General features: G+C 46.1%; 2 protein-coding genes across 5 annotated transcripts in view; both read right to left on the reverse strand.

Moving 5' to 3' along the window:
* gabbr1b (gamma-aminobutyric acid (GABA) B receptor, 1b) overlaps positions 1–13,753 on the reverse strand; it is an 80,256-nt gene that overhangs the window by 42,812 nt on the left and 23,691 nt on the right. For 3 of the 4 annotated variants that reach the window (XM_061060424.1, XM_061060423.1, XM_061060425.1), the window contains exons 3-6: positions 13,227–13,291; positions 12,180–12,318; positions 9,916–10,101; positions 9,131–9,148 (exon numbers count right to left, since the gene is read on the reverse strand). In XM_061060424.1, coding sequence (XP_060916407.1) covers positions 9,131–9,148; positions 9,916–10,101; positions 12,180–12,318; positions 13,227–13,291 — 408 coding nt within the window. Of the gene's footprint in view, positions 1–9,130; positions 9,149–9,915; positions 10,102–12,175; positions 12,319–13,226; positions 13,292–13,753 lie in introns of those variants that run through there. The other variant, XM_061060426.1, reaches the window with a different exon arrangement.
* mgat1b (alpha-1,3-mannosyl-glycoprotein 2-beta-N-acetylglucosaminyltransferase b) overlaps positions 5,289–13,753 on the reverse strand; it is an 82,835-nt gene continuing 74,370 nt past the window's right edge. The window contains exon 4 of the transcript XR_009676212.1: positions 5,289–5,308. The gene's annotated coding sequence lies outside the window, so the exon portion shown is untranslated. The remainder of the gene's footprint in view (positions 5,309–13,753) is intronic.

Raw genomic sequence — 13,753 nt, forward strand, 5'->3', positions numbered from 1 at the left:
GGGCTTTCCTGAACCTGTGTCGAGAGCTGGAGAGAAATGAAACCTCCCAACAGCAAATCAGAGAGATTCCTCTCACCGACCGTAGAGACGGAGCCGGACACACCGCAAAAACTAGGGCGACGACCGCTCACTGATGGTCCAACTAGGACCGACGGCTGATGATCTCCTTGGTGTTTCAGGGCCTTACATTCTGTGTGTTGATTGTGTGTCCGTTATGTGTCGGTGGTCGGTTGGTTGTGTGTTGTTTCTGTTCGGCTCCGTGATCTCCGGGCTCTCTGATATTCATGGCCTGTGTGTGGAGCTCAGTGTGAGTCCACGGGTCGCCCTGAATGAACCCGCAGCTCAAAGAGTTGAAGAGAGAAACGTCCTGAGCCTCCTCATTCAGTCGGCTGACATGGGACTGTAGAACTCATTTCAGTTAATGTGGAGCTCTCAGCAGGAGGGGACCACCTGCAGTGCTCGCCCTGATTCTCTTCATGCAGAGACGTTATGCTCATAAAAATATCCTGCATTTAAGAACCTGATCTAAATGAACACGACCATACAAACAAGACGTCTCACAGCCTTTAATATGATCCTTTTTGTCCTACTTGGAGCTCCGTAAGTCTCTCCTTTGGCAGCTCAGCTCTCCTCCGTAACATTTCACACCATCTGCATCATATCAGGATACAAAAAAAGATCAAATCTGCCCTTAAAGCTCTTCTTTTCTCTCCCTCTGAATGGAACTGCAGGCGTCCTGGAGAGCAGAACTTTACCGGAGGCCTGAATCGATTTTCCCCCGCGCTGCGATTGGTCACAGAAGGCAATGTGTTTGGCAGGCAGCGCCGGTTGCTCGATCACTGCAGGGCAACACATTTGGCTCAACAGGCTGCCAAGATCTCTGCAGGCGGAGAAAGCTGCTCTAAAAATGACCTGTGAGCGCGAAAGAAACACAACAAAGACTGATTCTGTTCGACAACAACAACAGGACGACACCAAAGGAGAGCCCAGGAGCAGTGTAGAAACACACAGACCGTTCCAGAACGGGAGGGAAACATACAATTCTCTTTCACAATGTTCAGACTCTGTGTAAGGAGTTGAATTTGTGGGGAAAAAACATAAATCCATGAATACATATGTGGCAAAAATGCTGCATGATTTCCTATCTGTGTGTGGAATTTGTGTTTTTACCCCAACCTCTCATCTATTTTATTTAGACTCAGTTTAAAATGACTCATTTATCCAGCTTAAGATATGATGCCTCCATTTCCTGAATATAGTTTCCTTTATATATTTTGCACACTCTACTAATGTGCATGATGTTTAAGTTATATTTTTCTTTTATAGACTGACATTATAAAAGATGCATAGTATGTAGTTTTCTCATTCTGTCGTTGAGCTGCGATTGAAGTCTGCTTTTTTCAAACCTTCACTTTTATTTGGATCTCATTCTCATCTCTGTCTTTAAATGCTGGTCTGGAGTCGGGCTGTTGTTAGCCTAGCTTAGCATAAAGCCTGGAAGCAGCTGGAAACTGCTAGCCTGGCTCTGTACCTGGATCAGCCAACACTTTTTATTTAGCTTAACACCTCGCTTACAGCCTGTCTCTCTGCAGCCTGTCTCTCTGCAGCCTGTCTCTCTGCAGCCTGTCGCTTACAACCTCTCTCTCTGCAGCCTGTCTCTCTACAGCCTGTCTCTCTGCAGCCTGTCTCTCTGCAGCCTGTCTCTCTGCAGCCTGTCTCTCTGTAGCCTGTCGCTCACAGCCTGTCTCTCTGCAGCCTTGTCTCTCTGCAGCTTTGTCTCTCTGCAGCCTGTCTCTTTTCAGCTTTGTCTCTCTACAACCTGTCTCTCTGCAGCCTTGTCTCTCTACAACCTGTCTCTCTGCAGCCTTATCTCTCTGCAGCCTGTCTCTTTTCAGCTTTGTCTCTCTACAACCTGTCTCTCTGCAGCCTTGTCTCTCTGCAGCTTTGTCTCTCTGCAGCCTGTCTCTCTGCAGCCTGTCTCTCTGCAGCCTTGTCTCTCTGCAGCCTGTCTCTCTGCAGCCTGTCTCTCTGCAGCCTTGTCTCTCTGCAGCCTTGTCTCTCTGCAGCTTTAACACACATCCATCCAGAGTTTACAGTGAGCAAGTCTTTATCTTAAAGCAGAACCGGACAGGGTGAGCAGGCCACGGACAAGGAGTCCAGGATCAGAATCTACTGGTCAGACTTTGAAGAAAAATATAATTGGTAATTCTCTAGTATTAAGGAAATTAAATATTTTAAAAGTGGGCTTATTTAAGAAATGGGACAGTGGATAGAGTAAGAAATCGGGGAGAGAGAGAGAGTGGGGAACGACATGCTGGATATGAGCCACAGTTCAGATTTGAACCTGGGCAGCACGCCTGGAAGACTATGCCTCCATACATGGTACTAAATGTACCGCTAGTCTACTGATGCCTCGAGCAGCAGCAGCTGTGTGTGTGTGTTTGTGTGTGTGTGTGTGTGTGTGTGTGTGTGTGTGTGTGTGTGTGTGTGTGTGTGTGTGTGTGTGTGTGTGTGTGTGTGTGTGTAGCTTTGGTGGAGCTGGAATAAGTGGGAAGGAAGTGATGTTTAAATGGGCACTGTGTTGTGAGTATGGACTGTGATTGGTGTGTTACTGAGATGTTTCAATCAGCATGAGCTAACTAAGATTAACTAAAGTGAAGTTTCATGCACTTGTTGTCAGTAAGTTTTTCCCTCATTGTGTTAATTTTTTTGTGTATTTTTAATAATAATCAACAACCACTACCTCTGTTTTGTATAAATACTGCGAGCAAAAACTGCACCCTGTCACACAGCGACGTGCAGACTGAATGATTGTTCATCAAAGACTGTAGATTTTGAACTTCTTGGCGGCCTTTCATTCAGTGTTGGCCTTTTCACAGCCCTGATAACAACCTGCAGTCAGCTCATGTGACCTTCTTCTTCATCCCTCGTCCCAAACAGTCCACTGAGCTGAACCTTTAACTTGTTTTCAGCCTCCACTGATCTGACACGGAGGTACTTCACTGTAATAACGGTCAGGAGTTCATCCATGCGCTGCATTGTGAGGGCTACTCTGTGTGACCCCTGTCTCTCTGCAACCTGTCTCTTACAGCCTGTCTCTCTGCAACCTGTCTCTCTGCAACCTGTCTCTCTGCAACCTGTCTCTCTGCAACCTGTCTCTTACACCTGTCTCTCTGCAACCTGTCTCTCTGCAACCTGTCTCTTACACCTGTCTCTCTGCAACCTGTCTCTCTGCAACCTGTCGCTTACATCCTGTCTCTCTGCAGCCTGTCTCTCTGCAACCTGTCTCTTACACCTGTCTCTCTGCAACCTGTCTCTCTGCAACCTGTCGCTTACATCCTGTCTCTCTGCAGCCTGTCTCTCTGCAACCTGTCGCTTACAGCCTGTCTCTCTGCAGCCTGTCTTTCTGTAGCCTGTCTCTCTACAACCTGTCTCTCTGCAGCCTGTCTCTCTGTAGCCTGTCTCTCTACAACCTGTCTCTCTGCAGCCTGTCTCTCTGTAGCCTGTCTCTCTACAACCTGTCTCTCTGCAGCCTGTCTCTCTGTAGCCTGTCTCTCTACAACCTGTCTCTCTACAACCTGTCTCTCTGGAGCCTGTCTCTCTGCAGCTTTGTCTCTCTGCAGCCTGTCTCTTACAGCCTGTCTCTCTGTAGCCTGTCTCTCTACAACCTGTCTCTCTGCAACCTGTCTCTTTGCAGCTTTGTCTCTCTGCAGCTTTGTCTCTCTGCAGCCTGTCTCTTTGCAGCCTGTCTCTCCGCAGCCTGTCTCTCTGCAGCCTGTCTCTCTACAGCTTTGTCTCTCTGCGGCCTGTCTCTCTGCAACTTTGTCTCTCTGCAGCCTGTCTCTCTGCAGCCTGTCTCTTTTCAGCTTTGTCTCTCTGCGGCCTGTCTCTCTACAACCTGTCTCTCTACAGCCTGTCTCTCTGCAGCCTGTCTCTTTTCAGCTTTGTCTCTCTACAGCTTTGTCTCTCTGCAGCTTTGTCTCTCTACAGCTTTGTCTCTCTGCAGCCTGTCTCTCTGCAGCCTGTCTCTCTACAGCCTGTCTCTACAGCTTTGTCTCTCTGCGGCCCGTCTCTCTGCAACTTTGTCTCTCTGCAGCCTGTCTCTCTGCAGCCTGTCTCTTTTCAGCTTTGTCTCTCTGCGGCCTGTCTCTCTACAACCTGTCTCTCTACAGCCTGTCTCTCTGCAGCCTGTCTCTTTTCAGCTTTGTCTCTCTACAGCCTGTCTCTCTACAGCCTGTCTCTCTGCAGCTTTGTCTCTCTGCAGCTTTGTCTCTCTACAGCTTTGTCTCTCTACAGCTTTGTCTCTCTGCAGCCTGTCTCTCTGCAGCTTTGTCTCTCTACAGCTTTGTCTCTTTTCAGCTTTGTCTCTCTATAGCTTTGTCTCTCTACAGCTTTGTCTCTCTGCAGCTTTGTCTCTCTACAGCTTTGTCTCTCTGCAGCCTGTCTCTCTGCAGCTTGTCTCTCTACAGCCTGTCTCTCTACAGCTTTGTCTCTCTGCGGCCTGTCTCTCTGCAACTTTGTCTCTCTGCAGCCTGTCTCTCTGCAGCCTGTCTCTTTTCAGCTTTGTCTCTCTGCGGCCTGTCTCTCTACAACCTGTCTCTCTACAGCCTGTCTCTCTGCAGCCTGTCTCTTTTCAGCTTTGTCTCTCTACAGCCTGTCTCTCTACAGCCTGTCTCTCTGCAGCTTTGTCTCTCTGCAGCTTTGTCTCTCTACAGCTTTGTCTCTCTACAGCTTTGTCTCTCTGCAGCCTGTCTCTCTGCAGCTTTGTCTCTCTACAGCTTTGTCTCTTTTCAGCTTTGTCTCTCTATAGCTTTGTCTCTCTATAGCTTTGTCTCTCTGCAGCTTTGTCTCTCTACAGCTTTGTCTCTTTTCAGCTTTGTCTCTCTGCAGCTTTGTCTCTCTACAGCTTTGTCTCTCTACAACTTTGTCTCTTTTCAGCTTTGTCTCTCTATAGCTTTGTCTCTCTATAGCTTTGTCTCTCTGCAGCTTTGTCTCTCTACAGCTTTGTCTCTCTACAGCTTTGTCTCTCTACAGCTTTGTCTCTCTACAGCTGATCTCCAGTTAATAAGAGAAAACGTCATGCCAATAAAGCCATTTGAATTGAAAATTGAATTGAATTAGTAAGGATCAGTACGGATACAGAATGGCTCACAGTCTCTTTCTTCTTAATAGTCTTTATTCTCCTTATCACCATCTCGCCCTCATCTTGTCACCCTTTTTCACACCTGCTCCAGTGTCTGTATCCATCCCTCCTCTTTCCGTCTCACCTGCTCATCCGTTTCCATCTCCTCCCCCTGCTCATCTCTCCCTGCCCATCTCTCTCTCTCTCTCTCTCTCTCTCTCTCTCTCTCTCTCTCTCTCTCTCTCACCCTGTTCAGAGCAATATCATTAATGTGATGTGCAGCTCGTCCATAAAACACTCTCTAATCTCTCTGGCTGTCTGTGGGCCTGCGGCTCAACCTGTTCAGCTATTTCTGGCTCTTCTATTTCCCCTGGTTATACACACTGTGACTGTTATCTCTGCTCGGCTGTGCAGAACTTTTTATTCAGAAATCCAGGAAAATGCCTACAGTAAAATAGAAGAATGCATTTAGTACCTGGCTTTATTCTGGTAATGCTGATGTCGTGTAAATTCTCAAACATGATCTGCAAACTGGGTGTCTTTTTGTAGAGGGAGAAATCAGATTTGGAGCTGTCTGATAGCTTTCTCTAGACACCTTGATCACTGGAAAGGTTGCTTCACATATGACCGGGGCTCTCCTCCTTCTGCCATAAAGAAGTAGGAGAGGTGTGCCATAAATGTGTGTAATGTTAAATTAACTGTTGTCCTAGAGAGACCACATCAAATATATCTGTAGACTGAGATCTTTTTGGGGTGAGTCGGCAAATTCTTGTTTTGTTTTTCATTTCTGTGAATCTCAGCTTTGTCTCTGACCCTGATCGCGCTCTGAACAGAGGATATGAACTATTCTCATCAAACCCTCTTCCTTTCTGTATCTAACACACACACACACACACACACACACACACACACACACACACACTGACCTTTCCCTGAGTGTGTGTCTCTCAGGTAGGAGTTGGAGGTGTGCAGAGACACAGCAATTCTTAATTAAAAGATGCTAATGTGCTCTGCAGCTGCAGGTCTGAACATCTGAGTTAAATCCTGGATTACACACACACACACACACACACACACACACACACACAAACACACACACACACACACACAGCCAATCATTTAATAAAGCTCTGACTGACTGACTGTAATTATTCTGATGTACTGCTGCTGACACACAGCAGGGGGCAGTCACACACACACACACACACACACACACACACACACACACACACACACACACACACACACCTGTCAATATTACACAAGAGGGAGAGAGAGACAGTAGGACAGAGACAGAAGGACGGAGACCGGACACAAGGAGAGAGACAGGAGGACACAAGAGGAGGACAGGAGGACAGAGACAGAGGAACAGAGTGTCCCTGTGTGTCTGCAGTCAGAGAGACTTTAATAAAAGCTCACAAAACGTCTCCTGCCTCGTTCAATCATCCAAACATTAACCATTCTCAGAACAGGAAGAGACATAAATCTCCATCTCTCCTCCTCTCTAACTCCCTCCATCCCCCCCCCCCCCCCCCCTCCTCCTCCTCCTCCTCCTCCACGCTGTTGTCTCCCCCTGCCTCCCCCCTTTAATCAGACTCCATCTGTGTACCTGCAGCTCTCAGACGGCCTGTCCTCTGACAGGTAATCCATCACAGCTCGGTGTGAATGTTCTGCAAAGACGTCACTGAGGAGACGCTCTCGTCCTCAGACATCAGCAGCTCGACTACACGACAACATGCTAATGCGAGAAAAATCACACCTGAGCGAAGAAGCTCCTGTCATACATCATAATCATCTCATATCAGACTGTGATGCTGAGGGCGGCGTCATACTGCCACCTGGTGTTTCCCAGGTTTACAGACGTCACAAAGAAGGAGAGTCTTTAACATTTAAAGCTTCTGACGGTCTGGCCTAGTGCAGCCTGACAGAAAAATCATATAACACAAAGTAGAAAGTGTAGATATGAGCTGTATTCAGTAGGGATGTAAAGATGAATCATTAAATCGTGATAAATCGATTCAAAGGTGTCAAGATTCACATCGGTACTGAATCGCAATATTATGGTGAGCGTCAGCTGCAGAGCAAGATTTAGAAATTGAGGACGCACCACCATATTTCAAATCGGAGGTGTTGAAGCATTTTGGCTTCCCCCAAGACAGAAAATGAAAGAGGTGAGAAGATAACAGACGAGACAAAAACTGTGCAGATATTACAAGAAGACAGAGAACTACACAAACAGCACGACCAACATGATGCAGCATTTAATCCACACCACAACGAGAAGCTCCAATCACCTCCCCTTGTTGAGAGAAAAAAAAAACATTTAAAGGCCAAACCACACTGACAAGCGGGTTTGCAGCTCCTCAAAGAATCTGATTCAGTCATCATTTGTCTTCAGGCACATTTTGTAAAACAAATCGTGAGAGAATCGTGTCTTGAGTTGAGTGAATCGTTACTTTAGTTAGTATTCAGACATGTCTCAGTACTACCTCAGATTTGACACCTTTGAAAAGTCTAACATTTTAAAGACTTTTTACGACCTTACATTCAAAAAAATCTAATTTAACACCTTTTTTTTCAGAAAAGAGCAGATTTGTATTTTCTCATGTGAATGTAATACTCTGCCATAGATTTAAAATAATCGACATTTTAACAGCTACATACTGTATTTACTTCAATAAGAAGGAAGTGTCGTGTGTGGTCGTGATTTGGCTCCAAAGAGCAGAGATAGTTATGAGGATCGGATTTCTTTAATTAACAATTACGATGTTAAAGATTAAATGTGTGACGTCCACAGGTACAGACGTGTCTTTGGTCTTCTCTTAACCCGCCTGCACCTCTTTCGTGGTTCTGTGGTGTTCTCCTCCTGTGGGTGCCCCCCCCCCCTCCTCTCTTTTGGCCTCTGCTTAAAAAAGCAGGAACCTTGCCCGCGAGCTGCGGCTTAATCTGTGACGTCACAGGTAGAACAAATCTGTTCATCTGTGAAAATATGAACGAACCAGATGCATTGTTTGAGTGTTTAGACATACACTGATTCTCAGCACTTGTTGTTCACGCGAGGCTCATTAATGTTATAAACGGCTTAATGTCGCCACCGTGCGTTCAAACAAGGGTACTGCAGGATGACTCACTGGTGGTGTTCAGGAAGCTTCAATTTGAAGAAAACTTGAATATAACAAGCATGTAAATGACAAAGCTTCATGTCTTCTCTTTCATGTCTCTTCACAGAAACTTTTAAAAACATCACAGCTCCTCCTCGTCTCCTCAGAACTGCTGTCAGAGATGTTCGTCTGAACAGAATCAGCCGAGGCTAAAAACATCCGAGACTGATCAGTAATGTCCTACACTTCCCATAATGCATCATTTGTCTCTCACAAGACTCCTGAGTCTGTCAACAAAGATGATGATGATGATGAAGATTGGAAATATGCAAGCCAAAACTTGGAGCTGAAAAACGTCTCGCTCTCGAGATTTCCTCCGTCACGTTGAACATGGTTCCACACATCGTCTATTTGGTAAAAAAGGTGAGCCTCATATCTCATATGTGAGAATTCAAGTGTCCATTGTATTCAGATTGTTTAAATACATGTGACACACTGCAATCCATTTGACGCTGCTGCTCTGTTGCTGTCAGAATAAGAAAAGTACAACCTTCATTCGTTTCTGTCTTGTAGTTATTTTCTTTTTCAACACATTTTTAAACTTCTGCTTATCTCCCTTTTTGACCATAAAGAGGAAAAGCAAAGGGAACCCGTTAGTGTAGTTGTTACTGTGCACGCCGCAGGTACGGGGGGCTACAGTCCTCCGAGCGGGCGGCTCATCAATCCAATAATGAGAAGATACATGGACCCACAGTGAACATGTTCATAACCTTAAGCTTTGATCAGTGTTTGTTACAACCAGTCTCTGCAGCAGATCTCACACAGGTGAGACTGAGACATTAAAAAAAAAACCTCAGCGCTACATCTGTCAGCTGCTAAAGAATGTGAAGGATGAAAATGTTCTTACCTTTGTAGTGTCGATCATCTTTTTTTGGCCACAAAGAGAAAAAGAGACAAGAGTCAGCTTAAAACGCTCATTCTGAGAAAGACACAGATTGAAGATTTGCATCATAAATCATAAATTAGACAATACTTTAATCTGCACATTGTGCCTTTGTGCTCTGTGTACATGGAGGTTCTAATATTTATAAAGACCTCAACTTTGACTTCACAAAGATGAGCTCATGTAGAAGAAAAAGACTTGAGGGAATACGTGAAAAACTCCATGACACACAATTTACTGGCCGACAAAGTTCAGCGGGCAAGAGAAGTGGTTCAGATAGAAGTGATTGTACCCGACCTAAAAAGCCTCTGCATGTTTCTAGTAAGCTCCACGAGCAGAAACGTGCTCAAACTAGGATCCATATTGGAGATGCTTTTTGAAAAATGGAGAGAGGTTAGAACACAGAAAGGTTTCCAGACTGATGCAGAGCTGGATAAACACTGAAGCTTCAGTGTCCACCACATGGCAACCTGCGTGAGCATCGACTCTAGAGAGGAGGGGGCGGAGGGAGACAGCTCTCTACACTGCTGTACCCATTTTAAACACTAGGTGTCAGAGTTACATATTGCTCCTTCAACTCTCTGGGTGAATTAGAAGATGTTTTTTGACAGTATGCTGTTTTTTTAATTTGCAGAGGTTTAGTGGGCGCTAAAGCTGCACATGCATTCAGTGAATCAGGCCGTCTATCTCCTCATAATCTGCTTCAGTTTTGTTCTTTATTTTTATTGAACTGTTAAAAGGTGACTCACAGCGACACACAGGTTTGGGAGTGTCCCACTTCCCCATCTTGTTGCACTGAGACGAGTTTCTTCCCATCAGGATGAAACCAGGCAGACAGCTGTAGTGCAGCACCGTCTCCTCCACGGGGGGTCCCGGGGGCCATGAAGACACCCGACCGTTCTCCAAAGACGTCCCCACACGAGGACACAACAACACTGAGACAGACACACACACACACAGGAGGGAATATTTCAAATAAAATTGAACCAGTGTGACAAACCCCCCTCCTCCTCCTCCTCCTCCTCCTCCTCCTCCTCCTCCTCCTCCGACGGCCTCTCCATGACAGCTGATCAGGTGAGAAGTCAGCTGAGGAAGATCAAGGCGAGGAAGGCCACAGGTCCCGACGGCATCAGCTCCAGACTCCTGAAGGACTGTGCAGACCAGCTCTGTGAGGTCCTTCTGCACATCTTCAACCCGAGCCTGAGACTGGAGAGGGTCCCGACTCTGTGGAAGACGTCCTGCGTGGTGCCAGTCCCAAAGACATCTCACCCCAGGGAGCCTAACCACTTCAGACCTGTGGCCCTCACCTCTCACCTGATGAAGACCATGGAGAGGATCGTCCTCAACAACCTCCGCCCCCTGGTGACTTCAAATCTGGATCCTCTGCAGTTCGCCTACCAGCCAATCCATCGGGGTGGATGACGCCGTCATCTACCTGCTGCAGAGATCCTGGACTCACCTGGAGAACACCGGCAGCACTGTGAGGGTCATGTTCTTTGACTTCTCCTTCAACACCATCCAGCCTGCACTGCTCAGGGGGAAGCTAGAGAGGGCGGGAGTGGACTGTCACCTGGCTGCATGGACAACGGACTACCTCACCAACAGACCACAGTACGTGCGGCTTCAGGACTGTGAGTCTGACATGGTGGTCTGCAGTACAGGGGCCCCGCAGGCGACAGTCCCTTTTCTCTTCACCCTGTACACCTCGGACTTCTGTTACAACTCTGGGCGCTGCCACCTGCAGAAGTTCCCCGATGACACAGCCATCGTGGGCTGTGTGTCTAAGGGGAGCGAACAGGAGTACAGGCAGGTCATCATGGACTTTGTCGACTGAGGAGTGAGCTCAACCACCTTCAGCTCAACGCCAGCAAGACAAAGGAGATGGTGATTGACTTCCGCAGGACCGGTGAACATCCGGGGCTTGGACATCGAGAGGGTGGAGACGTACAAATACCTGGGTGTTCACCTCAACAACAAACTGGACTGGTCACACAACACCGACGTCCTGTACAAGAAGAAGGGCCAATGTCGACTTCACCTGCTGAGACGACTGAGGTCCTTTGGAGTGTGCAGGACTCTGTTAAGGACTTTTTATGACACTGTGGTGGCGTCTGCACTTTTCTATGCAGCGGTCTGCTGGGGAGGAGGGAGCACAGAGAGAGACAGGAAGAGACTGAACAGACTGGTCAGGAGGGCCAGTTCTGTCTTGGACTGTCCTCTGGACTCTGTAGAGGAGGTGGGTGAGAGGAGGATGTTAGTGAAGCTGACATCCATCATGGACAACCCCTCTCACCCCCTGCATGACACTGTGGGGGGGCCCTGAGCAGCTCCTTCAGCAGCAGACTGAGACACCCACCCTGCAAGACAGAGCGCTACCGCAGGTCGTTCATCCCATCTGCCGTCAGACTGTTTAATCAGACTCTTTAACAGCCTCACCACCTCATGCTATGTTTTTAATAATAATAACTCTTTCCAGTGTAGTTACTGTGTAATTTTTCCATTATTGTATTTTTTTTATTTAACTGAATGTAAATATGTTTGATTTTATTTTTAACTTCTATTTTTATTTTTTTTAATAATTATATTCCCGTCCCCTGTTTTTCTGGAGCTGCTGTAATGCACAAATTTCCCCCACGGGGGATCAATAAAGTTTATCTTCATCTTTATCTTTTTATCTTTAAAGAGGTACAAACTGTGGCTTTGATCAAAAGTAAAACAATATGTATGATATGACAGAAAATTAAAATCTTAATCATATCAAACATGGTTAAAGATTTCAGTTTGTTTTCTAACAGACAAATTAAATGTTTAATGCTGTTTTGCCAGAGCCTGAACCACAACAGTCAGCTTCTAACAGCTCAGAAAAAGAGGGTAAATAATAAACAAATGTAAATGCAACAAATGCCTGACAACAGCAAATTCAAGTAAATATGAAAAAATCAAGTGACCACAGGTGAAATAATGTGTGTGTGTGTGTGTGTGTGTGTGTGTGTGTGTTGTATGACTCACTCACAGCATCTGCTGCGCAAGCTCAGGTCGGTCCACGTGCCGTTGGGCAAACACTTCCTGACCTTTGGCCCGACGATCATCCTGTTTCCTCTGCAGATGTACTCGATCTCATAATCTACAGGGAGCACCTGAACCCTGCGGATCTACACATGCGCACACACACACACACACACACACACACACACACACACACACACACACACACACACACACACACACACACACACAAACACAAACAGCTCAAAGAAGTGTCTGTATGTTTCATAGGCTTTATGAAACATGGTCACCCATTGTTGGTTACAGAAGGGGAGTTTTGAAGCTGAAAGATGGCGGTGGCCATATTGAAAATGTTGTCTCAAACTAATTGTTGCTCAACCTAACAGACGGCAACGAGGTGGAGCTGACGCAGGCTTTAAGCCTCCAGACCCTCCAGGCTGTAAACGTGTTCATTTCTGCTGTCAAAATATAAATCTTAATATGGATATAAATGTGACTCCCTGCTCTATTGGAGCCAGCCTCTAGTGGACACTCGAGAAACTGCAGGTTCATTTTTCAACACAGGAGGTTTCTGCTTTGTTTACTCCTAACCTCACCTCCGTACTATTGTTGATGTTTACAAAAAAGTTTGCTTTAAAAAAAAAAAAGAGGAAACTGGTTAGTTTATCAGTGAAACATGGACAATACTTTACAACTCAGTATATTATTAAATACTTTATGCCTGACTTTTAGAACAAATGGGATGCCCTCTAGCGTTGGTATCCGAAGGCAGACGACGTCAAACTTCTGCTCTGCTACGCATTTAAGTTATTCGACTTCCGGGTCAAAGCTCGGCGAGGGAACTGTGGAGCATGCTCAGATCACAGAGGCCTGTTTGGGGACGACTGAGGCGTAAACATGCAGTGAGTAAATCGACCTCAAACGCATCATCTAGGTGTCCGACTAACTTGTTTATATGTATTTTAAAAGTCCAGTTTCAGTCGGACTAACACAATAAATCAACTTTCTTTAACCGCATGTAGACGTGCTGAGTGTGTCAGCAGGTGTTCCTCACCTGCTCCTGTGTCAGTCCTCTGTACCGGATCCCTCCATCTCTGGGAGGACGGATGATCACACAACCTGCAACACACGAACACACCGTCAAGTAGAACAGAAATATCAACACTAGAATGTGTATCTAAAACAGAGCCTGTGTGTATCAGACTGAAGTTTCTTCTTCTGCTGTCACATAAAACACCAGTCAGTCAGGCACCATGAACACACACACCGTTTCTTATTAACAGTAACACATATACACCACTAAGCGACGCCAAATATTCTCAAAATCACCAAATGTGGAGTCATCCGCCGCTGAAAGTAGTGCCCAACTAATGCACTATTTCCTGCTTCCTCGCCTTGTTGCTGAGATGTGCTAAATAAATGAACCGGCCTTGCCATGATGTTTGTTTACAACACTCAGCTTTTGTTTGAGGAGATTACTGTCTCTGTCAGTTTGTTCAAATGCAGCTAACCTTTAAAGAGGTCTTTGAATAAAAATGAAATTAAGAATCAAACGTTCTAACGCGAGCACTACAGGTATTA

This window comes from Labrus mixtus, chromosome 16 (genome assembly GCF_963584025.1).
Source record: "Labrus mixtus chromosome 16, fLabMix1.1, whole genome shotgun sequence".
Taxonomy (NCBI): Eukaryota; Metazoa; Chordata; class Actinopteri; order Labriformes; family Labridae; genus Labrus; species Labrus mixtus.